This window comes from Ursus arctos, unplaced genomic scaffold (genome assembly GCF_023065955.2).
Source record: "Ursus arctos isolate Adak ecotype North America unplaced genomic scaffold, UrsArc2.0 scaffold_28, whole genome shotgun sequence".
NCBI lineage: Eukaryota > Metazoa > Chordata > Mammalia > Carnivora > Ursidae > Ursus > Ursus arctos.
The window spans coordinates 29,278,358-29,303,127 of NW_026622963.1; the positions used below are offsets into that span (position 1 = coordinate 29,278,358).

A 24,770-nucleotide genomic window follows, 5' to 3' on the forward strand; every position below is an offset into this window, starting at 1 on the left:
TAATGAAGGTACTGGTTGGGCTCTCTTTGTCTCTTCCCCTGACTTTGCCCAGCTGTTAAACTCTACTCCTTGTCTGTTGTTTTCAACAATACCTGGCATGTAAATTGCTCTATCTGCTAATCCAATCAAATTGTGACCCTTTGGAAGAACAGTTTCTGTGAGTTTGTGTCTGATACTCGTTTGGACCCCAGAAAGTCTCCTCCCAGCTATCATTGTTCCCCAGTTCTCTCCTGAAAACTTATCATGAGTCTCCTTGAGAGCTGTCCTTGAGAGCACCCTTAGGTTTGAACTTCTCCACACTGGACTGAAGAGATTAGGAGCTATCTGTCTTATGGTCTTTTTATCCCCTAAGCAAATCTCTGAGTGACATCTCTGGAGCTGGGGGGTAAGGCGAAGGGCAAGCTTTGCTATGAGTGACACTTGGCTCTGTGTGCTGGGCACCTGGTTGGGGGTTGAGAGGGGGGGTACAGCATGAAGTCTCCTTGGCTTGCCTTTCCTGATATGGAACCAGCACCTCATAAGCTTTGGCAAAGGCAACCTCAGTACTGACAGCACACAGCGCCCAAGGTAGGACATTGTCCCACAAGTGGGGGCTGGGCAGAGGAAGGGAGTCCCCACCTCCCACACCCACCCACCTGGGTCTTAGCTGTGTGGAGCCTGGACTGCAGTCTCCTCTTTGCTCAGCAGGAGTGGTGAGAAAGGAAGTGGTCTTGATTCAAATGTTACAAACTCTGCCCTTTCTTACCCAATTTTCTTTTTTTTTTCTAAAAGCTTTTTTTTCACTTGCTGTTTGCCCATAGGACCATCCCCAGAGGTTCTTAATGGTTGGGTTTTTAAAACATTTGCACCAGTTTCACTGGTGAGTGGATCAGTGGAGGTCCTCACGCTATCATTCCAGACGTCTCTGTTCAGTCAACTGACCTTATACAACATTTGTAATTAATGAAAATGTAAAGTGACAAGCAAAAGATCTGGAAGACTTTTTAACCCAAACCTGATGATTTGGGGGTGTAGAACCCGAGGCCCCAAGGCAGTGATTCGTCCTCATCCTCCTTCCTTTTGTTATGTCTCCCCAAAGACCGGGACGTGCTCAGGAGCCCAGGCGGGCCCAGAAGAGCTGGGGCAGGTGAAGGCTGAGGGAGGACAACAAGAATCGTCACGTTGTCCAGCTCGTCCCCCCTCATTCAACAAGGTTGCTCCCCTTGAGGGCATATTTTATTTATGTGGCACCGAGACCCCAGCAATGCCAGTTAAATCCAGCATCGCTGTGGAGCCAACTCCCAGATTTCCTTAAATTATTACATTCAGTCACTGCTCCTTCCATGTTATATTACTAAAGATAACTCTGCTTTGTTTGACAAAAATGCATCTGGAGTACAGAATCTTAAAAGAGAATGTGCCCAGATGGTAGTGGTATTTAAGGAAATATAGTTTTCCAATTTGGGAACTTGTAACCCCCTCTGATTTCATTTGTGTGATTTTTCAGACCCTCCTTTTGCCCATACACTGTTCAAGTTGCCAGGGGAGTTTCGTGGTGTAGTCATGGTAACCACGAAGCCTCACTATGAAACCCACCTCCCCCTACACACACACACACACACACAAACGCACGCACACACTTGCCATGCGTTACCCACCAATCACAACTCAAACTCCGAAACTCATTTATATCCTGAAAATGAGTTTAAAATAACAAATACCGAAAGTTGTATGAACCACCACATGTTGTGTTTTTGTCACTATGTCTAATTACTATTCACACCAAAGGTAAAAAATATAAATGGAATTCAGTAGCAGATTGCTTGCTGTTGAGGATTTCCGTTTTAATAGGAGGAGAATGGGGGATTTGTGCATTCCCCGCTCTGCTAGGAGGAGAGCTGAAATTGAAGGTGGCTTTAAAGATGTGCCCCTTCCTGATTGTTTTTACTTTCCTTGCCGTAATAATTATTCTTGGCTAATAATGTTGGTTTTTAAAGCAGGTAATTAGTGCTTCCAACACTGTAATTGAATTCCCTGAAAGCCAAGATGTGCATTCAACAATCCGGGTCCCAATTATTTGACCAAGAACTAAATCTCCAAGACAAGAGGCAAGAATTCCCCTGCAATTGCTTTAGTCAGGCCACAGCTGGTGAGATGTCCGGTGCTCAGGAGACCGAGTTCAGGGGAACACTGATGAATAGATCTGCATTCATGGGCCAGAGACCAAGTCCGTGAGCAGATCTGGAAACTGTGTCTTAAAACTAAGCCCAGGGGAACCTGAGAGTCTTTGGTCTGGAGACGCTCGTATGGGATGTTTAAGTCTGAAAGTCTGTGTTTTATGTGAAATGATCTCTGAAGATCAGGAAGACTGAAAAAAAGGAGTGTCCTGAACCAGGGAGAAACCTGCCCCAAGCATGTTCTGCCCCTCCAAAGCGAAGGATGGAGAAAGTATTTGTCCTGACGCATCTCCTACCCCTGCTCCCCGCCGTGATAGGTGATGTGCAAGAAGCCTTCCCAGGGAGGCGATCCTTATCTCCTTCTCTCTCAGTCTATTATTTTCCTAGCCTGTGTTAGCCTGGAGTAGAGCCTGAGACAAAGGCTGATGTCAGAGTTGTTTATTTCGGAGAATGATTCCAGTGAGCAGGACGGAGGGACAGGGGGAGGGAGAGGAGACTAAGGAAACCAACACAAAGAGGTATTTATTTGCAGGGTTGCCCAGGTGGCTCAGTCAGCTGCGTGCCCGACTCTTGATTTCAGCTCAGGTCATGATCTCAGGGTTCTGGGATCAAGCCCCACAACGGGCTCCATGCTTAGTAAGGAATCTGCTTGAGAGTCTCTCTCTCCTCCCTCTGTTCCTCCCCCTCCTCTCTCTCTCAGATAAATAAATAAAATATTTAAAAAGAAAAAAAAAAGGTATTTTCATTCTCTAATTTGCCCTCACTCCTGCGAACTTACACGGTATCGCCTGAGAAGTCATGAAATGTGTCTCTGAATCATCCTCCAGGACTAAGAAAGGGGAAAGCATTTATCCTAGGTTTCTGTCCCCTGATGGTCCAGGGCTTCCCCTGCGGGGCAAGGACTCCCCTCTGTTTTAGAGTGGGGCATTCGTGAGTACTGAGCACTTCTTTGGGTGTGCCATGCTGCAGAGTCAGAAATTCCAGAGGCAGGAGGCAGGAGGTCCCCCGCAGGGACCTGAGTTAGGTGCGGTCAGGTCACACCTGCAGGAAACTGCGGGAAAGCCTGTGTGGATTGCTTGCCACAGCATCATTAATTGAAATGAGGCAAAGCCAAGAGGATTCAATGTAGGTATTCAGTCCCCTCATCAGAGATGTCACAGTGAGGGCAGAGGCTAGGCGGACGCCCTTCTGGAACCCTTGGTCATTCCTTGGGCCTGTGGTATTAAAGACCTGGCTGTCCCTCCCTGATCAGATGCAGTTCCCCATTTCCCTCCTTAGAATCTTCTCCAACTACTGTGATGTGCTGAATGTACATCGATATGAACTTTCTGCATTCTCAGGCATGAATCCCGTCTCCCTCTGACCTGTTGGAATGCACGGTGGGGACCTACGCCTATAATCCATGATTCTGCGCCTTTTCAGTTTTCCCCTGTTGGAGGAATCAGAATTTCCGAACCTGCTCTCCTTCTGTCTTCCTAGAATTTCTCACGATGACCTCTTTTATGCTTCTGTGTGCCCCACCTGCTGTCCCTTCTGACTTGGCCTCCATCCACGTCCTGGCCTCCTCCTCACCTTCTGTGCTCTTCTGTGTCCATCACCTCATTCATTCTTTCTGTCTCTCCTCTTGATCCTCTTTCCTTTAGGCTAGTTTCCCAGGGGGAAAATCCTCTATGCGGTGAAAATTACATGGGAGAACTTCATGCATGTGCAATATTGATTTTTAAGCAAGGTTATGTAAATTGTGGATAGTCCATTATCTTGCTTGCCAAAATTCCTTTAACAAAATCATGAAGTTGAAGTTCTTTAATCTAAGGCAGGCAAAAAAAAAAAAAAAAGAGGAACTACATACGATCAAATCATGAAAGCATATGATTCTGGAACATTCTATTGGTGCCTCAGGCATTGCGGTCAGACTCAATGAGACCCTAATACTAGAATTTTGGAAGAGACATCAATTTCTGCTAAACTTCGCTCAGGCTTCTTACACCTGTTTTCTATGTTGGAAACCTGAACCTCCCTCTGTCATTCTTCACATGGCGCATGGCCTAGGTCTCTAAGTTTCCTGTAAAGTGGGTCATATTTACAGTAATCAACTATGTCTCTTAAAATTTCCTCTGGGCTGTTAATTTAGGATTTCCAATTCCATTAAGAGTCTCACCTGGTTATTTCTGGAAGAGGTGCCACACGTTTGCGTGTAAGTGCTTTCCTCAAGTTCATCTGCCAGCTTCGGTTCCCCGCTTTGATGTACAGTCCTCCACAAAGCCGTCCCCACTAGCGCCATTGCTAGGGTTGCTGCTCACAGCCCCACGACCTCCCCATCCCCCCTCCAAGACTCCCATGCAAGTCCAAGGAGTAGCCAGTGACCCATCTCTCAGACATTGTCTTCCCCACCCTTCTTTCTCCCAGGCATGGACCACACAACTGTCTCTGCTCTTTTCCAGCCAAAAAGGATTCTGCGACGCAGGAAACCCAGGTTCCCGGAATGCAAGGTCCATTTCATGATACACACCGGGACTCACACTTAGGCACATTTCCAGATCCTTCACCCATCTGTCTTTTCTGGTCTCCTTTCTCTGGGTGCTCATCTTTAGCTGTGGAACATTCTGCAAATGGCATGGTGTACTGTGAACTTTCTACACACTAGCTGGTACTCTTTCTACCCATTGGCTTCAGAGAATTCATTGTACTGAATAGATGAAACAGGAAACACTTTTTTTTTCTTAGAACTACAAATTCAAGGAAAGGAAGGCAAAAGGGGGGAAAGCACCTAACATTTACAGACATTGGATGAGAAAAAGGAGGCTCAGAGAGGTCTCTCACTTGCCCAAGTTTACCCATCTAGTAAATGACAGAACCAGGATTTGAACCCTGGGAATTTCTAGCTACACACATCTCTCTCTCTCTCTCTCTCTCTCAATTTCCGGCCTCTCCGATTATCTTCTTTTACAGTTTCCATGTTATAGCTAAATGAAATTTCCTGTCACTATTTTGTAAATATCTCAGTTAACATCTGAACATAAATCTTTTCCATGGAAACTTCATTTTTCTTTTTTTCTTTAAGTTAGCCTTGAGCCCAGATTTCAGATTCCCCTCCACATCACAGTTATAGGTTACCTGGTGCTTTTTCCTCCAGCAAAAGCCACTGTGGGGAGCAAGCAAAGTACAGAGTGTCAAGAGTCTCAAAATGAAACATACCTAATACTACATGCATCTTCTTCCTTGCGTCCTACCAAGACTCGCACTCAAAAATTATATTTCTGTGTTTTGCTTTGTAAGCATTCCCTAGGAGACACTGTTCTTACTGTAGAAAGTCAAAACTTGGAGGGGTCTTACACCCATTTCTCCACCTCCTCTATCTTAAAGATGAGGACATTGGGATTAAGCAACCAGCCCAAGACCTCACAGCCTTTCCCTCAATCACGCAAGTTAGGAGTAGAGCCAAGAACCTCTGGGCTTCCAGGCTGAACCTCTCCTAGTGTATCGGACCACCTTTCCACGGATGGGTTGTGCTGGAAAGATTTGTTGCCATGACCTCAGGGCAGTGGCTACATGTATTTAAATATGGTTAATGTCAGAAGTGGAGGGGCTCAATCTCTGAGTAGACACATTATGAATACACAAAGCCCCACTCACTTCTGCCTTCTCATTTATAACACTTCATCTTCACAAGTTCCCAGGCATACCCCGAAATCACCCAGCAACAGTAAATGGGGAAGGACTCGTTAAATAAGCATGGGTTAAATGCCAGCCATCTGCTAGGATGGTGTTAGATGTTTCTACATGGGCCTTTAATAAATTTTTGCTAAACCTAATCTAGACTAGTGCCCCACCAAGATTAGGAAGGTCTTTCGATGTCGGCTGGAGTACATTACGCATGGTGGAAGAATACCCTGGGCTCTCCAGCAAATGTGTTCTGGAATCATCTCTACATTTGGGATGCACCTTAAAGAAAAGAGGGAAATATGCATGGTTTTGCAAAAGCTGTCTCATTCCACTGGACAGAGACGGGGACGAAAGACCAACCAACCCTGGAGTAGAACCGGCCTTCATCTTCAAGGTAGTTACTGCCCTCTAGTGTTATAGGACTCAAGCAAACAGGTCTGAATCCAGCCTCACAGTTTTTCAACTAACAGCAAGTCTCAGCAGCCTTAGGAAGTCCTTGGAAAACACCACCAGAAAGAGATGCCACACTGAGGTTGACCAGTTGCTGCCCCCAAGGCTTCTACTCAGCCGATTCACACTGGTACTTCTATACTTGTTAAAATACTGAAATGCTTCTATACTGGTTGGCAAAGAGCCACTACCCTATGCCTCCTGAATCCCCACCACCACCCCAGAACCAGGACTCTCCCTTGGGCACCCCCCCCCTTGAGCTCCCCACCATCCAATAACGCTTTGACACTTGGCAAAGCAAGGGACCCCCAAGACCCTGATCCAGCGCTATGGATGCTGTGTTAGGTCAGTGTTTGAGTCCATCCAGTGATTAAATATTTTAAATGTGACACTTAACTGCTTCTCACCGTCCAACTATCGTGATTCTTCATCTGTCCATTCAGCATTGATCGAGGAGTGTTCTATTAAATAATCACCATCCTGTGGCATTCTCTGAACTTGAGATGGCTTCTAATTTGGTTAATACTGTCCCGGTGGCCTGGAAACATCTACAGCCAACGACTAATCTATACCCAGGCTTCTTTGGGAGGAATTCAGGGGAATGATTATACTATACTGTATGCCCGGCGATAAGGGACCAGTCCTTGGCTTCACCTCTTAATAGCTCTTTGACCTTTTGCGAGCTACTCTGCCTTTCTACATTTCAGGTTTCCCATCTCTAAAGGGAAAAAAACCAACACTTAACATCATTAGGTTATTATGATAATTAAAGGAGGTAATCTTTATCACATTCCTTGTCATACACTAAGCCCTCAAGAAGGGTTGGCTAATATGTCGCTCACAGAGCTTAAACGTTAAAATTTTCATCACCAATCACCAAATCAACTGTTTCTACTATTTTAATAGACTAAAGAACAAAAACGCCTAGGTCATCGGAGCAATTCCACTTTCCAGGGACAGTCAGACGGAAAACACTTAAAGACAGAGGGAAACTAGAGCGTGAAAAAGAGGAAAACAAAAATGGCTCTGGTCACTGTGCCCTGGCAGTGTGAGCTTAATCATTCAGTGGATGTATTTACTGCACACGGCATTGTTGACAGACGCATCCAAACGGCTCTAGATGGACCTATGGCAGGGGTTTATCCATCTGGTCATCGGCCGAGTCGTTGCAACACTTGGTAAGGGGTCCCTCTCCCCAACACCTGCAGGCTTCCTTTTCATGGTTCACAGCATGTGGCTCTGTTCTCCTCGCAGCCATACAACAGAGCACGGCTCAGTATGACACAGGTCTGTGAAATATACCTGACCTTTCGTCATCTCAACTTGAAGGTGCTTTACAGAAGGATGGCACGCTTCCAAAGAAACACATCCTTCCTCCACTGGCTCTATGGCAGTGTGGTTCATCAACAGTGATGGTATTACAAATGCCTTCTATCCCACAAAGTATTCTTTACAAATCTTAGAGCACTTCATAGGGCCACCAGGAAGGAGAGATTGCCTTTGACTTTTTCCCGGACACCAGGGTTCCAGGAGCAAATTGCCATAGCAGACATCACTGCTTAACCTCTCTGCCCGACAGGCTAGAAAAAGTGTTCCACCCAATCAAAGGACGGAGATAGCCACGTTTGTAGCAGTGGCTGAAGAAAAGATTCAAAACCGTTGACCAAACATTCAGGAACACCATGAATAGTCACCCACATCTGAAAACTTTTGACCTCTCCCCCAAAATGGCATGTCTCTCAGCCGCCCTCCCACCAGAGAATAAAAACTCTTAATCCCCCATCATGGCTCTTTGGAGCCTGGAGGCTTAGTTTGGACTTTCCAAATACAGCTTAGTACTTTAAATAGAAAAAAGATTCATCAGCACAAATCGGTATGGAAAGATGGACCAGTAAACTTCCTAATACCTGAGCCTGCTGCTTTACCTGCCTAACCCATCACCTCAAGAACAGAGAAGGGGTAACCAAAGTACAAACACTCCCTTCATCTCTCAGGTTCGGGGACCTCCACGACTCAGACGGACCAAAAAGCTGGGACCAAATCTCATGCAGAAAAATAACTTTATATACTCCATTCCTGAAACTGGAAATGTACAGGTCAGCTATTTCAATGTTTGACCCCATTTGAAATGTAGTGGAATTGACAAATCTGCATTTAGCTACTTGGTCAGTGTTTCACACGTATAAATTTTAAAATATCTTTTAGATTTTTATCCCTTATGTGAAAATAGCCCAAATCAAAACTGACTAATCCATGGCATGTAGATTAAGCAATAAGAGTTTTCAGATCTAGATGCTGTGGGAGGTATTTTTTTTTATTTTGGTATGTTATGAATACCTCCCATTCCCCAAAATGTAACTTTAAAATGTTGAGCTATCTTTCAAAATAATGTGTTAAATATGCTGGATACACATCAATACCCTTTCTATGCTTCACTCGTGACAGCCTTGGTTCTAACACACATCTCAGCAATGGACAACCTGTATTCCGATTGCAAATCTTTGGGCCACCTGGGTGGCTCAGTTGGTTGAGCACTTGACTCTTAGTCTGCTCGGGTAGTGATCTCAGGGTCTTGAGATCAAGGCCCGCATCTGGCTCTGTGCTCAGCACGGAGTCTGCTTGGGATTCTCTCTCCCTCTCCCTCTGCCCCGCCCACTCATGCTCTCTCTCTTTCTCAAATAAATAAATAAATCTTTTTAAAAAATCTTTGGTTTCTAGTTTTTTTCCACTGTAAAATATATAGACTGTAGGCTTCTGTAAATTGTCCTTATTAAAATCATTAGTACAAGGACAAGCAAATCAGCTATCAGTGATCCACTCCAAACATTGGTTATACTTGGGTTTTCTTGACCCCAACTGACCAACTCCAAATTGAAAAGAAAGCTATATCATAAAACACATTTTACAGTTTAGTTTTATCACTTTCAAATATTTTTGAGGTTGATAGAATTTGCTTTGTAATTCTTGGGAGAAACACGTTAATAAGTAAGAGTCACCTACAATGTGTTCATCTTTAGCTTACCACTTGTTTTCTGAGTATTTTTGAAGCAGTCTTTTGTGCTATAGTCCAAAGTCTGGTTTTCCTGCAAAGATCTTTTTACGGGTCTTTTGTTCATGCCCTATTGAAATCACACAGGCTGATTTTGAGAAATCGGAATAACTGAGATTCTATATCATATGTAAGAAGTGGAAGATGGGACCGTGGTTTTGAGTGACAGTCACTGATTAAACAGACTCCCCTTCCCAGCAAAATTATCAAATATGGCGGCCACATTACCTTGGGTAGAGGACAGTCTCTTTCTGAAGGAGTACATCTTTATCATTTCTAAAATTTTAAAAATCATTTAAACCAGCAGGACCAGAGGTGCATGGACAGCTGAGTATGTGTTTCAGGTGAGGTGACAGGAACTCAGCTCATGGCTCAAAATTTCCAGAAGGTGTATTACAGTCCTGCTAAACAGAGCCCCTCTTCATTCCATAATTAGCCATGACATAACTTTTATTTCTCCACTTAACCTTTGTGGATAGCTCTAGTCTCTGTTTCATTTCATCATTAATCTTTTTAGAAACTTCATTGCTGTCACCAAAATCATGCACAGAAATTTCCTCCCCATACTAATGCAAATTAAGTAAAATGTGCTTTAAGCTTGCCTCAAATGCAAAGGGATTTATTTCCAAACTCCTCCTAGGGCTATACCTGAAAGCCACACAGCTACCCACAAAAGCACAAGACTTTGGATGGGGTCAGGGAGGTGGGGACCACTTAAAGGTAGGGACCTGTGACAACGAGACACATGGGGGCCATTCTGTAAATATGTGTTGAATGAGGTCTAAGTAAAGGAATTTGTCCCACTCTGCCTTTCTCTTACCTAAAGGAAATATCTCTTCACCTTTTTCAAGAAACCTTTCCAAACCAAGTTCAGATTGACTATCACAGGTCAGGTTCACACCTAGCCCCCCCCCCCCCCCCACCGTGCAGCCCTAGGTCAGAGAAAGCTTTTAGTAGCAAAGAGAACCGATCTAAGGCCTAACGGATTACAATGTGCCAAAAATATATTTGTGTCTGTAAAAGTCATTACCTCGTGGAAACAGGCAAAACAGAGCTCATCAACCCCCGGTGAAAGGGTGTCTACCCTCTGCTGAGCCCAGGAAATAATTAGAGACCTACAAATAGACATGGGCTCCTAAGTTCAAGGTCTGAGTGAACCCAAGCAGTTTCCAGGGAAGGGAGTGTTTTTACTGATGCTCTTCAGTTCCTGATGCTCTGGCCCTAGTGGACTGTCTCTGGACTTCGAGAAGATGGTGAGCATTTTTCAGGAGCTGTTAGCTTTTGTGAGTTTCTGGTTGGGCTAGACTTAAACGATCAGGGTACTAGAGCTTCCCAACGGATGAAATTGGTAGGCTGTCAGTGCTTCTCAAAATACGGCCCAAAGGCCTTACACCACCGCAACACCTGGGAGTTGTTAGAAATGCGTATTCTCTGTTTCCACCCCAGCTGGGGGTGGGGCCCAGCAGTGTGAGTTTGAATGCCCCTCCAGGGGATTCTGATACACCCTAAGGTTCTAGAAGCATGAGCCACCCTCTCCTTTCTCCCCTCCTCCCTTAGCGGCAGGATCCTCAATTTGGAGGAAGGATGGCAATATACATATGGAAGAAACTGGAAGGAGCATCTAAAAGAAGTTTCAAGGGAGGAGGTCTTAGCTGGGAGGTGCTGGCCCTTGCCCCTTAACTCTTCCTTCTGCTTCCTGCCTGAACCGTGGATGTGAGGACCAGCAGGAAAATTGCCATCCCGGTCCCTGAGGTGGCCTCATGGAAAAAGTGCACTAAAAATTGAGGAATTGAGGAGCCTAAAGGCAGGAGTCTGTTCCAGACCACAAAGCAGCCATACCAGCTATGGCTTTCTTTCCTCCGAATTTCCTTAATACGAGAGAGAGATGAACCTTTAACTTATTATGGATATACTCTAAACCTGCTGGTTGGGGCTTATCCAACCTAATCCTAACCAAACCCTAAAGACTGCGTCAGTGTTAGCTCAGATGCCCCCTAAAAGAGCCAAAGGTGAAAGTAGAAACCCCTTGCCCGGGACTCCTGGGAGCCTTGCCCACTACCCAGTGTCCTGCTTGTGTTCCGGGCCCCCACCCCTTCTTTCTTGTACAATCCTCTGCAAAGTCAATGAAGTAAAAACTGTGTACATTCTGGAGAAAATGAGCTCGGGTGTCTTTTCCCTTACCTGGTTTATGAAGATAAGAAATGAGCACACTCCTTAAGGAAAAGAGAAACGGGAAAGAAAACAATGAGATTCAGAAATCCACAGTTGGCTGGTGGGGAAATGAGAATCCTCTTCCAAGCAGAAGGTGCATTTTACCGATGATAAGATCATCGCTCGTTGTTTTTATTGCCAACTTAATAACCATCTTGCCCACTTGCTCTACGTAGAAGGAGGCAGGAGGCAGGACCGGTGACCAGGGTTTTCACCGCTGGATCCCGCGGGGCTCAGCATGGAGCCTGGCACATGGTATGAGCACAGTAAGGATTTATTGTGACCAGATGGATTCATAAATACCAATCTTTTCATATATATGGCGATCCTTCCACTTATTCCAGGTAAGACAATCAAGTGAGTTGTCTATGAATGGCCTCTGGCAATGGAGGATAAATGTTTGTCTCGCGCTCCCATTCCTCAGAGACTCAACGGGAGGCCCGGTAGGAGGGGATTACTGACTGAGAGATTACTCCAGAATTATAGAGACAGCCTCACTGTAGGCTTTGTAACCCACTCCCCATGCTACATGTCTCCTGGGTCACATCGTTGGACCTCTCAATGTCCCCACATGCAAAATAAGATGAAAGACACAATTCTCAACAGGCCAACCCCAACCGATCCAATCAGCTTAGGAATCCAGAAGAAACCTTAGTGTCTGGAAATAACCTCTAGCCTCAGTTCTTGAAGGTTTGTTTATAGTTATTTTTATTATTATTTTTAATGAGCTAATACAAGGTAGCAGGGACCCTGGGAACGTGGTACTTTATCACATGACCTCGGGTGCGTGTGCTATGGACTTCACAAATAGGCACAGAGCTTTCACTAATTATTTCCAATAAAACAGAAGGTCCAAAATTAGCATCAAGAGATGACACAACACGGTTGAGGCTGTTAAAAGTAACGACTCCCAAAACGGCATCATAAAATACGTCGTGAACCGTGAACGCTTTGCTCAACGAAGGAGAACCTCGTCTTTCCGCGCAGCAAGGATGCCACTGGGAGTTTCTCGGGGTAGAACACGAAATGAAAAAGAAGTGCCTGGCCAGGGATGCTGTACATTATCCCCCAATAACCTGCCACAGAGACTATTTTTAAAGAAGCATTTATCTCAGCAGGAATGACAGCGTTGAAGAAGTGGCCAGGTACCAGCACTAGGCAATCCTTCACGGACGGGGAAAGGCTGCAGAGCCTGGCTGCACCCTTTACAAAGGGCTACGTGATGGATGAGAGAGGAACTGCCCTTGGTTGGTTAGGTGGTTGGTTTAAGGAGCCATAAAGGTAATGCAGAAGTTAGAGCTTGAAAACCAAATGGAATTTACCCCCAAATTATGGCAGCCACCTCAACACTCAAAAATTAATCAGACGTGAGATTTACAAGATCCATCTTAACTACAAATGCAGACTCTACCTGCTTTGTAAATTTCTTAAGTGGTAGAGGCTCAGTAAATCGTATCATCCCATTGAAGAATAATGTTACAAGGGATGCGGCCATCTCCGTTTACACGATTCTCTCCAACGAACCTAGCCACTGCATTTCACATGGTCAGAGTACAGAAAGTATTTTACAGCTATGTTACATTGGGACTCTCCTTATTGATGTAGCCTTTATGTTAGGGGACTCCTATAAAACACTGAGAGAAATGTTAATACACAATAGTATATTTATATACTGGGGGGTCAGGGTGTCATATTGGAGTTGACATGTCTTCCTTCCCTGCAAAGAAAAAAAGAGTGAATAAAGAGGTAGGAGACAAGAGAAAGCAGAGTCAACATTTTAACCATTAAAACTGATCTCAGATCCAAGGTGGAAAGGTGTTGTAATATTTACTCTTTCCTCCTGTCTACCTGTTACTCCAGAGAACAACAGAAAGAGGTCCTGAAGCGGTCCTGGAGCCTAAGTGTCTCCCCAAAGCTGAGCAAACACGCCATGGGGTCATCATTATCCTGCTTCAGTTTCTGGCGATTTCGGATAGGGACCGTGTGGCACTTGACAGCACTGAGAACACTGCAAATCAACTCGAAGCATGAGTTCTTGCAAACTGCTGTTCACCTGGCCCCGGCCAGTCCACCTCCAGGGACGAGAGCTCACAGCTCACTGCCCTCCCACGCTGGAGAGCTCCAGTGTAAGAAACCTTCCTTTGCTGTGTTGTCAAGACTTCAGTCTATTGCTGACCCTTGCCAAAGCAGTTTTCCTGGGTTGCCCACCCCACCCCACCCCCACCCCCATGCATGTTCCAAACAGGTCTCAGAAAAGAATTCATTTGGAGCACTGAAGGGAAACATGCTTGACATCCACTGCATGCCCTAATTCCCATGCCACTGACATCTGTTTTCAAAGGTCCTGAACCGAGACACATAGCATCAATTTCTCATGGGACCTGGCCATGATAACAAATACAGATCATGTTTTACAGCTAAAAGAAACAAAAAGAATTTACGCTTTGGAGAACTGTGGCTACACTTTCCCATCTCTCCCTCAATCCCTCACGTTGTCTGCTGTATTTTATTCTTGCCTATAAAGAGAGTGCCAGAGGCCCCTGAACCCTTCTGTTGTTTCTGGGGAAGCAGCAGCGTCTAATGCCGGTACCCACGATGGTGAGCTTGTTTCGCAAGTGATCTGCGTAAGAGAGAAAAGGAACTACTCCACCTACACGAAGAAAAGTGCCTGGATTAAGCGAACTGTACAACGTGAGTTTGTGACGTGCATCCTCCTGACAGCGAGTTAAATGGCTATAAGATATTGTGCTTGCATTTCATTCAACCAGACCCAATTTCCTGGGACCCCAAACACCAACTCCTCCCAAAATATGGCTAAAACGCTGGCAAATATTTGCAGGTACCATTTCTGCAAATGAAACCCAGATAGAGTTTATGTACAAGGTTAGTTTACAGAATACCTATCGCATTCAGTTTCTTTGAAGAGATCAAAACAGGAATAAATAGCATATCCTTCAATTCACCACCTCGTCGTCATGGAAAACCTAGGACGCTTGGTTGAGGGGAGAGTAGATTTCTATAGATATTTCTCAAATTTCTGGTTTTCTATATTAGAGTATCTTCAATGCTATTGTGCCAATTTTCCCATGGAACATTGGATCGGTGATACTTTTAAATGCAAAAATATAAGTATCCTGTACGTCCGGCCCAATATTTCTATGATGACTCTAACTTCACCTGGCAAGTCAGTTTGTTAGGTCATTGGGCTCTGAGAAACTTTATGGAGGAGGAGCTTAAATGTTTCTTGCCCTCAAATTAATCTTGAAATGCAAATAAGTCCTTGCACCTCACTCTGGGGAATATACACTCCTTGCTCTGTGTATGCACCCACTGGAAGATGTGATCCTTCTTCCCCTGCATGGGCTGGGGAGACCCGAAGCCAAGTACACAGCTCTGGGATTCTAAAGGTGATTCAGGACACCCCCAAGTCAGTCACCTGAGTTACACACGTATTGACAGCTGAAATGGGTCCTAAGCCAGGAGTCACAAAATTAACTTCTCCTCCTGCGTCCTCTGCACAGTGACAGACAGGAAGCGTGGGTGCACTTAACGTTCCTGGATAAGGTTCTTCCACCATTTTCTTTCCCCAGAGGTTGTTCACATCAGGACCTGTTCTCGGGTCTCTGGCAGCCGAAGAGCAATCAGGCCACCCCCAACGAGAGATGCTGCGGCCAGAAGAATGGGAACCACTTTGGTTATCCCAACAAAAGAAGCAAAGATGGTGTTTCCCAGGATGGCGCCAAATTTGCATAATCCATTAAGGATGCCAAAGGCTGTTGCCCTGTGAAAGAAGAAGAGAGTAATCATTCTAAAAGATGAACCAGACCTCCTTGGATGAGAGTGACTGGGTCCTTTCTTTCCCTTGTTGTGAGGGAAGGTATAGTGAAGGTGTGGGAGGGAACTTTTATTGCTAAATGTCAAAGTCGAACATTCTCATTTTAATCAAATTTGGAAATACAGACTAACATAAAGGTGCAAAGGTTTATAACCCCAACACTGAAAGGCAATCACCACTATAACACTCCGGAGTATTTCCTTCACACTTGTTTTCTTTCTCTTTTCAAATATTATCTCTTTGAAATTGTCACAGATAAGACATGCATATTGTGAAACACTGAAAAAACAGAGAGAATGAAGCAGAAAGTGTCACTGTTCCTCCTTAATAACACCCAGACCCTCCTATGGCAGACACTGCTAGATGTCCCTAACTCGCATTTCTCCAAACATAGACTACATTTCCCAGACTCCCTTGCTGTGGACTCTGGCCATGTGACTATGTTTTTAGCCAATGGGATGTAAGTGCAAGTGGCAGCTCCCGAGAAATTTCCTTGAGAGATGTCATGAGTGGTACTTTTTGCTCTCTTCTCTTCCATTTTTCTTCCTTCCATCCTGCTTCCAAAAATGTAGATGGTCTCATCTTGGCGCATGGCTGAGTTCATGAAAGGGTGATCAACAAGATGAAAAGAGCCTGCCAGTGCCTGCTCTTGACTTCTACAGGAGAGAAAAAGGAAATTCCTACCCTTCCTAAGGCTGCAGTTATTTGAGATTTCTGTCATCCGTGGCAAAATCCTAATTATTGTCCTTCGATCACACTTCTGAGGGGCAACTATTTTTTTTTTAATTTTTTTCTTTTTTTTAGTAATCTCTACATCCAACGTGGGGCTCAAACTCACTACCCCGTCATCAAAAGTCACACAGTCTACTGACTAAGCCAGCCAGGTGTCTCCTCAGTGACAACTGATCTTAATCATCTGTCCTCTCATGACTCCATCTGTATACAGAGACTATATTCCCAACACCAGCTTTCTTCTACTGACGCAAAATATTTCTTTTTCATACCACAGGTTTATTAAGAATGTGTTCATATTTTTCTACATGAATTTTTTTTTACATTTTTAATCATGTTATATATAACTAGCCTCCAATTTCAATCTTTTTGTCTTCAGAATTTTCTTGGATATTTTCACATGTGTATTTTTCCAAATGAAATTTCCAAAGTGGTCCCAAGCTTCCAGAGGGAAGGAAAAAAAAAAATCTCATTGAATTCTGAGGGGACTCTTTGAAGTTAGAAGGAAACAAAAGAAGATTTGAAATTTATGTAAGAATAAATCTTCTTAGAATTTCAGAAAGTATATCTTGACATATATGTAAGTCTTCTGTTTTATCTCTCAGGAAAGCTTTATGGTTTTCTTCACATAAGTGTTTTATCTTTCTTATTGTTCCTTATAGTCTTATATTCCTAGATATTTTATGATTTCTGCTATTATGAAATGGAATTCAGTTTTACTTTTAAATGTTTGGATACATTTTTAAATCCCATATGTTACTAAGTTAGTTTTATTACTGACTACCTTATCAAATTATTTTACTGTTTCTAACAGTCTCTTTAGTTAATTGTCTTGGGTTTCTTAGATGTAAAAATCATATACCATTGAAATAATGATAATTTTTCCTCCTCTTATTTTTTGTAAAACTTAGAAGTTCTTTGGTTCAGGAGAGAGGGGCTCCAAATACGGGCTACTGTGCTTTGCCGTAGCTATCCATCTTCTAATTCCTCTGTCACCAATTTGGGGAATACCATTACGAAGTTTCACAGAATTTCCTTTACCTTCCACATCATTTCGCACTCCTTTTTGACCATAGGACCACTTACCCGCCATCCTTAAAATTCACAGCTCCCTCTCCATAAGGAGAGATGACTGCTACCTAATGGCTTTGACCCTATGCCTTTCAAACAGGCCTCTTTCCATACGACTTGCACAAAAATAAAAGTAAGCACCAGGCATTCCTACCACATTGTTTGCAAATGCCCTAGACCATCAGGAGTCATCCCCACCTTTATCTGCCCCTGCCTCTCCCCCACCCTTTGCTTATCTAGTTCTTCCCCTTTTCCCCCTCTCTCCCAATACTCTCACCTCTCTGGAGTGCATGATACCTATGGCGTCACCCTCATTTCTCTCTCCCGAACATGGCTTGTACTTGTCCTTTGTACCTGGCCCCTCACCCCACACCATCAGACTTTAGCCTGCTCACCGCCATGCCTATGCCAGCCCCCATGCAAGAGAAACTCAACCACCAAAGAGATGCTTGGCCCATGAAACACCAGAAGGCCAAGATGGCTGTGGGGAAGGATGTTGGAATGGGTAGACTTCTGGCCCAAGAAGTCTGAACACGTCCCAGAGGGGAGCCCAGGGAAGAACCGACCTCTGGTTGGTGGGATACAGCTCCACCGTGATCACATCCAGAGCATTCCAGGCGGCAATGCTGGTGCCACAGAACAGGCACTGCCAGCCAATCATCGCAGACTCGCTGTTGCCAAAAAACAGGAAGAAGCAGCAGACCGCCGAGATTAGCATGGAGCCACCTACGGGGGGAGGTCAAGGGCAGGAAAAAAAACCATGAAGCCCATGTCTTAGACAAGACTGCCACCCATAGGCCTTCCCCTCTCCCATCCTCACAGGTGTGCCTGAAGTAACAGATTACCTCAAGTCACAGGTCCATCTCTACCCAGAGAAAGCGCAGCTTGACCCCCCCCACACACACAGATGGCACTCCAGCCACGGGATTAGAGCCTTTTGCAGGGGTCATGTCACCAGAGTTAGCCTTCTGGAAGGATTGTGAAATCTTCCCTCTGCGGAGTTGCCCAGCCCGGAATTACTGGGGAGGAGGCTGAGGGCACATTCCTTGAGAATCTGTTATGTCCCAGACATCGTTCTGGGTGCCTGAGACACAGCAGTGTCAAAAAATCCTCGTGGAGCTTACATGCTATTGGGAACAGAACTATAAATGAGCTGCAGAAGAAAACCGGAAGGGCCCTGCTGTTGATTCTCCATGTATCCTATCTCCACTCCAGATATCTGATCTGCCCTTCTCAGCCCTGCCCCGGACCCTGAGAAGTTAACCCCAGGGACTGCATACCTGCGGCTCCCTCGTCAGCTGGGAACAGATAGGGGTTGGAGTATTTCCTCCGGATTCCTGTCTATCTATAAAGCCCTTTTTTGGTCATGGCCTCATCCCCTCCCAAGCCTAGAGATCCTTCCAGAAGCCTCCACCTCCCTGCTTCCAGCTCTCCCTGGGCTCTGTGAGTGCCGTCTTCTCCCTGCAATCCTAGGGGTGGTAGCTGCTGCCAGTTTTGCTAACATCCGGGTATCTCATCTGCCTTATTTGTTTCATAACCCTGTTCCCCCCCCCCCGGCCCCCCGCCTCAAAAGCCACATCCCATCCATAAAGTCTCTTCACTAGAACTATCTGGAGTGGATTCTTTTTCCCACCAGCACTCTGGCTGATACGACTCATGATAAGAGGTCTCATTGAAAGAAGGCCATGTCAAATGCTGTCCAAATCCATTCCATCCATCCCAGAAGAGCTTGGGGAGTGTGGAGTGGATGCAGGACAGGGACCAGGAGTATGGCTGGAAATGCAGTGGGAATAGTTAGCAGAAGGAAAGAAAGCGGCTTCCAAACAACCAGCTGGGAAACAGGCCAATGCTCCCCCGCCAGGCATCAGGACCCTGGGGGACCCGTTGCCAAGAAGCCATGTTGGTGGCCTGGCCTCCCCCACAAGGGCTTCCTGAGGGGGTGAAGGGGGCTCTGCCTGGAATCTCCCCCTCAGATCTGGAGCTCCCAACACTGATGCCAAACCCGACTGAGGAGCTGGGACATGGTAACTGTCACCTGAATTCTGCGGATTCTTGGAAGGGGCAGGGCTGTGAGCAGGTCACCTGGTAACATCTTCCCAAACAGCTAGGAAGGAGGCAAACATCTACAGGACCACAAGTGCCTTGGGAACCATATCATCTAAACACATGCCTTCTTCAAATTGGCCAGCCATGGCACCTGGCTTACAGTAAATGTTGACAAATGTTGATTGAATACAAAACATTACCATCAAATAAATCAAGCGATATTCAGGGAACTGACCTCTCAACGATGTTAGGTAATCCTACTGTAGATCCCTGTGGCCCACTGTACTTCCCTCTGTTAATTCTCATTTCCCTTGTGATGGAGAGGCCCGAGTTCAAGTCCCAGCTTCCCCTGCATGACCTTGAGCCAGTCTCCTCATCTCTCTGTGCTGCCTCACTTTCCCTATCTGTAAAATGTTGGCAACAAAATAGTACCTACCTCACCGAGTTATTGAGTGTTAAATATGTTAATATTTACAAAATGCTTGGCACGAAGCCTGACCTATAACACGTGTTTTATAAGTGTTTGTTCAATGAAATTTCTAGTTTATGTCTGTCTCTCCCAGTAGATCATCTGCTCCGTGAGCATGAGCAGGCTGTCGGTTTTGGTGACTGCTCCCTTCCCGTTGTCTGCGGGACACATCTGATGCCCCAGGAGATCTGAGAGGGAATTTGTCTAAGGAAATAGCTCTTTCCTTTCATGGAAAGACTATTTCCAAACAGGTCACCCACGTCCCATCGAGATGTGTATTCAGCATCCAGTGTGTGCTGTGCACTGAGAAAAGCACAGCTGGTCCGCCTCACGCCGGACCTTCTACTAAAGGTCGAAGAAAGAACTGTCTGAGCTCTTAACAGCGCAGCTCAGAAACAAAATACAGACATGAATGAAAGAGGGGGATCCAAAGAATGAGAAATAGTAGTTCCAGCTCTCCAGTTTGGGGCACGTGGCAGAAATCAGTTCTGATCTGGGATACATGCCTGACGCCAAGAAGGGGTGCAGCGGCCGCGAAGGGGGTGTCCGCTCTCCGGCTGCCCTGCCTCCTCCCCTCGTCCAGCCTTCCTTCTGCCTCCATGGGGGAGCATATGGCTGTTCCAGGGGGCGGGCCACGCCCCTGCACACGTGCATCCCCCCCACCTCTCGTAGACCCTGCTTTCCCAAGGACGTCCTGAGCTACCCCCAGGGCTCAACCATAGCATTCGCTGTTCAACCTGGGGCTGGAAAGGCCAGGGGCAGAACGACAGAAATGTCACCTGTCTACTCACACACCTTATCTCATTGGTGCAAACGAAGGTATTACTTTCACAATTGTGAAACAGAAGCTCAGAGAAGGAAAGGAAGGTGTGTAGACTGATAAAGCAAATGTCAGCAGAGATGGCCATCTGATTCCCAGTCCCTGTTCTTGCACTGTAAGCTACCTTCTGTGGAAAAGCTCGGGCATGAAGGAGTTAGTCAACCTTGCCCTTCCCCCAGGGGCTTCAGGTCTATCCAGCGCCCCACTCTGACCCTGGAGACAGCTCCATCTGCCATGGCTACATGTGACTCCATCCTCCCCACACGCTGCCTTTTTATGCTCACACTGCTGAATATTCATGCTACTTTTACAATAATAATATTCGATGAGACCCACACTGGCAAAAGATTCCCGTGCCAAGCTCTGATCAATGTGCTCTTCTCTGACAAAATGACTATGTGATTTATTTTATTTCCCTTTGAGCTTTGCTGCTAAGGAGTGGGTATTAATTCTCCTGATCTACTACAACCCTAGAGTAGACCCTTCATGGCGTGTGTATCAGAGTGTTGTTCTCCTCCCCACCCTGGCTTTACAATATATATATTCCTATATATGTTTTCCCTGGCCCTGGGTGTGTATGTTTTGTTTCTCACTTTCCGTGCACAGCCTGTGTTTCTGTAGCAAACTGTTACGGGTCCTGGTGCAGTGAAGCAAGGCATACATGAAAACTTCTAGCATTTTCGAGAACCTATAGGGCACCAAGCACTCTAAGGTCCTCTGGCTACATTATGCTCAAGCCTCACAGAACCCTACCAGCTAGTTATAGGTACAGATATGGAAACTGAAGCCTGGAGAAGTAAAGGAACATGTCCAAAGTCAAATAGCCTTGAGGTGATAGGACTCGGAGGTGAGTCTGTCCACCTCCAAAACCAAGTGTGATCACTATGAAATCATAATAAGTAACGCAATCTATTTTAAACCCATCAGACAAACCAATGTTCATTGAAGAGCATCTTATATATTTTCCAACAATCATCTTACAAAGCAGGTAGGATGGGCATGTTTAATATCCCTACCGAAGTGCTAATAGTGCATAAGTGATTGTCACGGAATTGCTCGGCTGGGAAATGAAGATGAGTCCCTGACCTGGACCATAGGCCTCAAACTACATCCATGGAGTCCTGGGGTTTTGGAGACACGCCTGCCTCCCAGGCTCCCCACCAGCAGATCCCATCTTACCTGTTTGGTTTCCAGTGCAAGATTTCTTTAAGAAAAAGAAAAAACCCTCTCTCTTGATACACTTTGAAAGCCACGATCCTTGCCTCTTGGAGGAGATGCGGCACCCTAACTACTCACCGATCATCTTGAGCCTGCCAACTCTATCCATGAGCAAGGCAGAAATGATGTTCCCGGGCAGGACGGACAGACTGCCGAGGAAGCTGACGAGGTAAATCAGGAAGTCATTATCCTGCTCAAAGTCCATGTGGCAGCCCTCCTTCTGCTCCAGAAAGGTAGTGTTGATAAACCGGCAGTTGATGAACTTATGCTCGTAGAGGTCTGGGGAGAGAAGGACACCTTGGATTCAGGTACAGTGGAGGGGGTCTGGAGAGAGATGGGGCAGAGGCGGGGATGGAGTTGTGCCCCCTCCCCGGGCAGGCTGCCCCAAGCCTCCAGCAATCAGACAATTTCAAAGTCAAGGTGATGTGCGGCCAGGTGTGGAGAGAAAACTCTATGTAATGACTGCTTCAACTTCACATAAGCAAAGGGAAATGAAACGAACACTCCTGGAGAGGCACATCTGAATACGTCATCTCTCGAGTAGGAAACTGTCCTGTTGCCATCAGTGAGATGACACCAGGGTCCACACCAAGGCCGGGCCACTCCTCCGAGACTACCCAGCGTATAGGAAGCAGAAGACAAGAACACTGGGTCCGGATTGAGGTGTCCACTCCAGAGCCCATGCAGAAATCTGAACATTCTTCAAAATAAAAACCATTTGCGGGGTGCCTGGGTGGCTCAGTCAGTTGAGTGTCCAACTCTTGATTTCAGCTCAGGTCATGATCTTGGGGTCCTGGGATTGAGCCCCACGTCAGGCTCTGTGCTCAGGGACTGTCTGCTTGGGATTCTCTCTCCCTCCCCCTGCTCGTGTTCCCTCCCTTTCTCTTTCTCTAAAACAAATAAATAAATAAAATCTTAAAAAAAATAAAAATTAAATTAAATTAAAAATAAAATTACAAACCATTTGCTCAGTAGTTTCCAGGGTGGGGAGCAGGGGAGACGAATACGGAGAGCACAGAGGATTTTTAAGACAGTGAAAATACTCTATATGGCATGATGATGGTGGATATATGCCATTATACGTTGTCCGAGCCCAAAGAATGTCCAACACCAAGAGGAAACCCTCCTGTAAACTCTGGACTTGGGATGATAACAAATACACCACTTTAGTGGGGGGATGTTGATAATGGGGGAGGCAAGGATGCGGGGGCAGGAGTTCTATGGAAATCTCTGTACCTTCTTTCTAATTTCATTGTAAACCTAAAACATGTCCCAAAAAATCAAGTCTTTAAAAAATATAAACCATTTGCTTTGGACCTAGTTCCCAAGGCTTCCAACACCTTCTAACACCAACTCTGAGCAGAAAGAGTGCCTAAGTGAGCTCTCAGAAAATCTGGGTTTTGGGAACTGGCTCTGCGGCTGGCCCTCTTTAACCTTCCCGAAACTCCTCCTACAAAATTGGAAAAGTACGCCTGATTCTCTCCATCACTTCCCAGCACTGACATTTCTTGACTACTGGTGTCTGCACCAATCCCCACGTATGCAAACAAAGAGGCAATCTTAAAACTTGGAAGAAGAAACTAAAAGATGCATCAGGTTTTAATGACAAATAGGCAATGTAGCTCTCATTTTTTAAAATTCAGGCTAAAAAAATTTATGAAGGTACATCTCATAATGGATCATTTAGAGACAGAGGGATATTTGGAGGCCAGATATGGAACGTTTTGAGGCTGACCTCATGGAAGAAAAAGATGTTCTCGCATCAACCACGGTGCTGAGGCCCCGGAGAAAACACTAATATCCGCACAATGCATGGAGGTCAGTGGAAAGGTCACAGACTTAAGAACCAAACAACTCAGGAATGAATCCACGCTCCCTCAGCTTGCTAGCTGTGGCCTTGGGCAAGGGTGTAAGCCTGGGTTTCCGGAGCTATACAATGGGAGTCATTGTACCTTTCTCACTAGATACAATGTAGGTGAAGCCCCTGGTAAAGTTCAGGTAGTTTTCTTTTGTCTCAACTCCCCTTGGTATGTTATTAACATATAATGAGAGCAGTAAAATTAACGAGGAGTGATAGAGTGGTGGGATTTTGTGAATATTTTTTAATCATGGAAGTCCAAAATGGTGCGTTTTTTAAAATACGCTTCTCATCTCACTTTATGCACAAGGCTTGAAAAGATACAATTTTCCCTTTTCCTTTACTACTGTGAGAACAGGAGCCTTGAATTTTGCGACATTCAAATTATGTGAGGTCTTCGAGAATGCACTCCCCACATAAAATGCAGCCTTCCTGGAATGCTGGCTTTTCATCCGTGTCATAGTTTTTTCCTACCGAAGACCTACAGCAGAGAGCGTCGGTCTCCTTGAGATCAGAGCACTCACCCAGAACTTTTGTTTCCACTTCACATACGATAAAACATGCAGACAGATTAAATGCATTGGTAAAGACAGTGCAACTAATCCGTGCCTTACCTGGGGCTAGAACCCATTTCTCTACCCTGACGCTCAGTAGCCGTGTCTGTATATACCTTACTACACCTAAAGCTTATGACTGGGCACTCTGCTTCTTAAATAAGACCAGTCCACCCTTGATACTGTGCACCCACACCGCCCCTGTTCTCACCTGTGTTGTAGAAGATGGTTGATTCAATGGTGCAGTTTTTGAAATAGGTATCAGTAGATGTAACATCTTCGAAATAGCACTCGTCAAAGAACGTGTCCTCAAAGAGGACGTGTTTAAAGTACATCTTTGTGAACCTGTGGGAAAGACATTAGTCCCTGAGTGATTCAACCAGGAAGAGAGAAGACTTGAGACCAAAATGGAAAGCACAGAAAGGCAGAAAAAGGAGAACTTCAAACCCAAAGGTGCTGAAACATTATTTTCCAAGGTTAGTTCCCTATGCCTTAGCTGGTGTTTATGACGGATGGAGGGCACCGGGAGTGTGGAAGCTGGTATCTGGTCCAGGTAGATACGGGGGTTACTGTGCAGCAGCCCAGTGATTCCCAAATGCAGTCATGGACCTTCTGCGTCAGACTCATCAAGATATGAA

The 24,770-nt window shown here is 45.4% G+C and overlaps 1 protein-coding gene across 1 annotated transcript in view; it reads right to left on the reverse strand.

The window, feature by feature from the left end:
• Nucleotides 1-12,223: 12,223 nt before the first annotated feature.
• The window catches only part of SV2B (synaptic vesicle glycoprotein 2B), a 178,635-nt gene continuing 166,088 nt past the window's right edge, over nt 12,224-24,770 (reverse strand). The window contains exons 10-13 of the mRNA XM_026510421.4: nt 24,344-24,477; nt 21,799-21,999; nt 17,734-17,893; nt 12,224-15,310 (exon numbers count right to left, since the gene is read on the reverse strand). Coding sequence (XP_026366206.2) covers nt 15,127-15,310; nt 17,734-17,893; nt 21,799-21,999; nt 24,344-24,477 — 679 coding nt within the window. The 3' untranslated portion in view covers nt 12,224-15,126. The remainder of the gene's footprint in view (nt 15,311-17,733; nt 17,894-21,798; nt 22,000-24,343; nt 24,478-24,770) is intronic.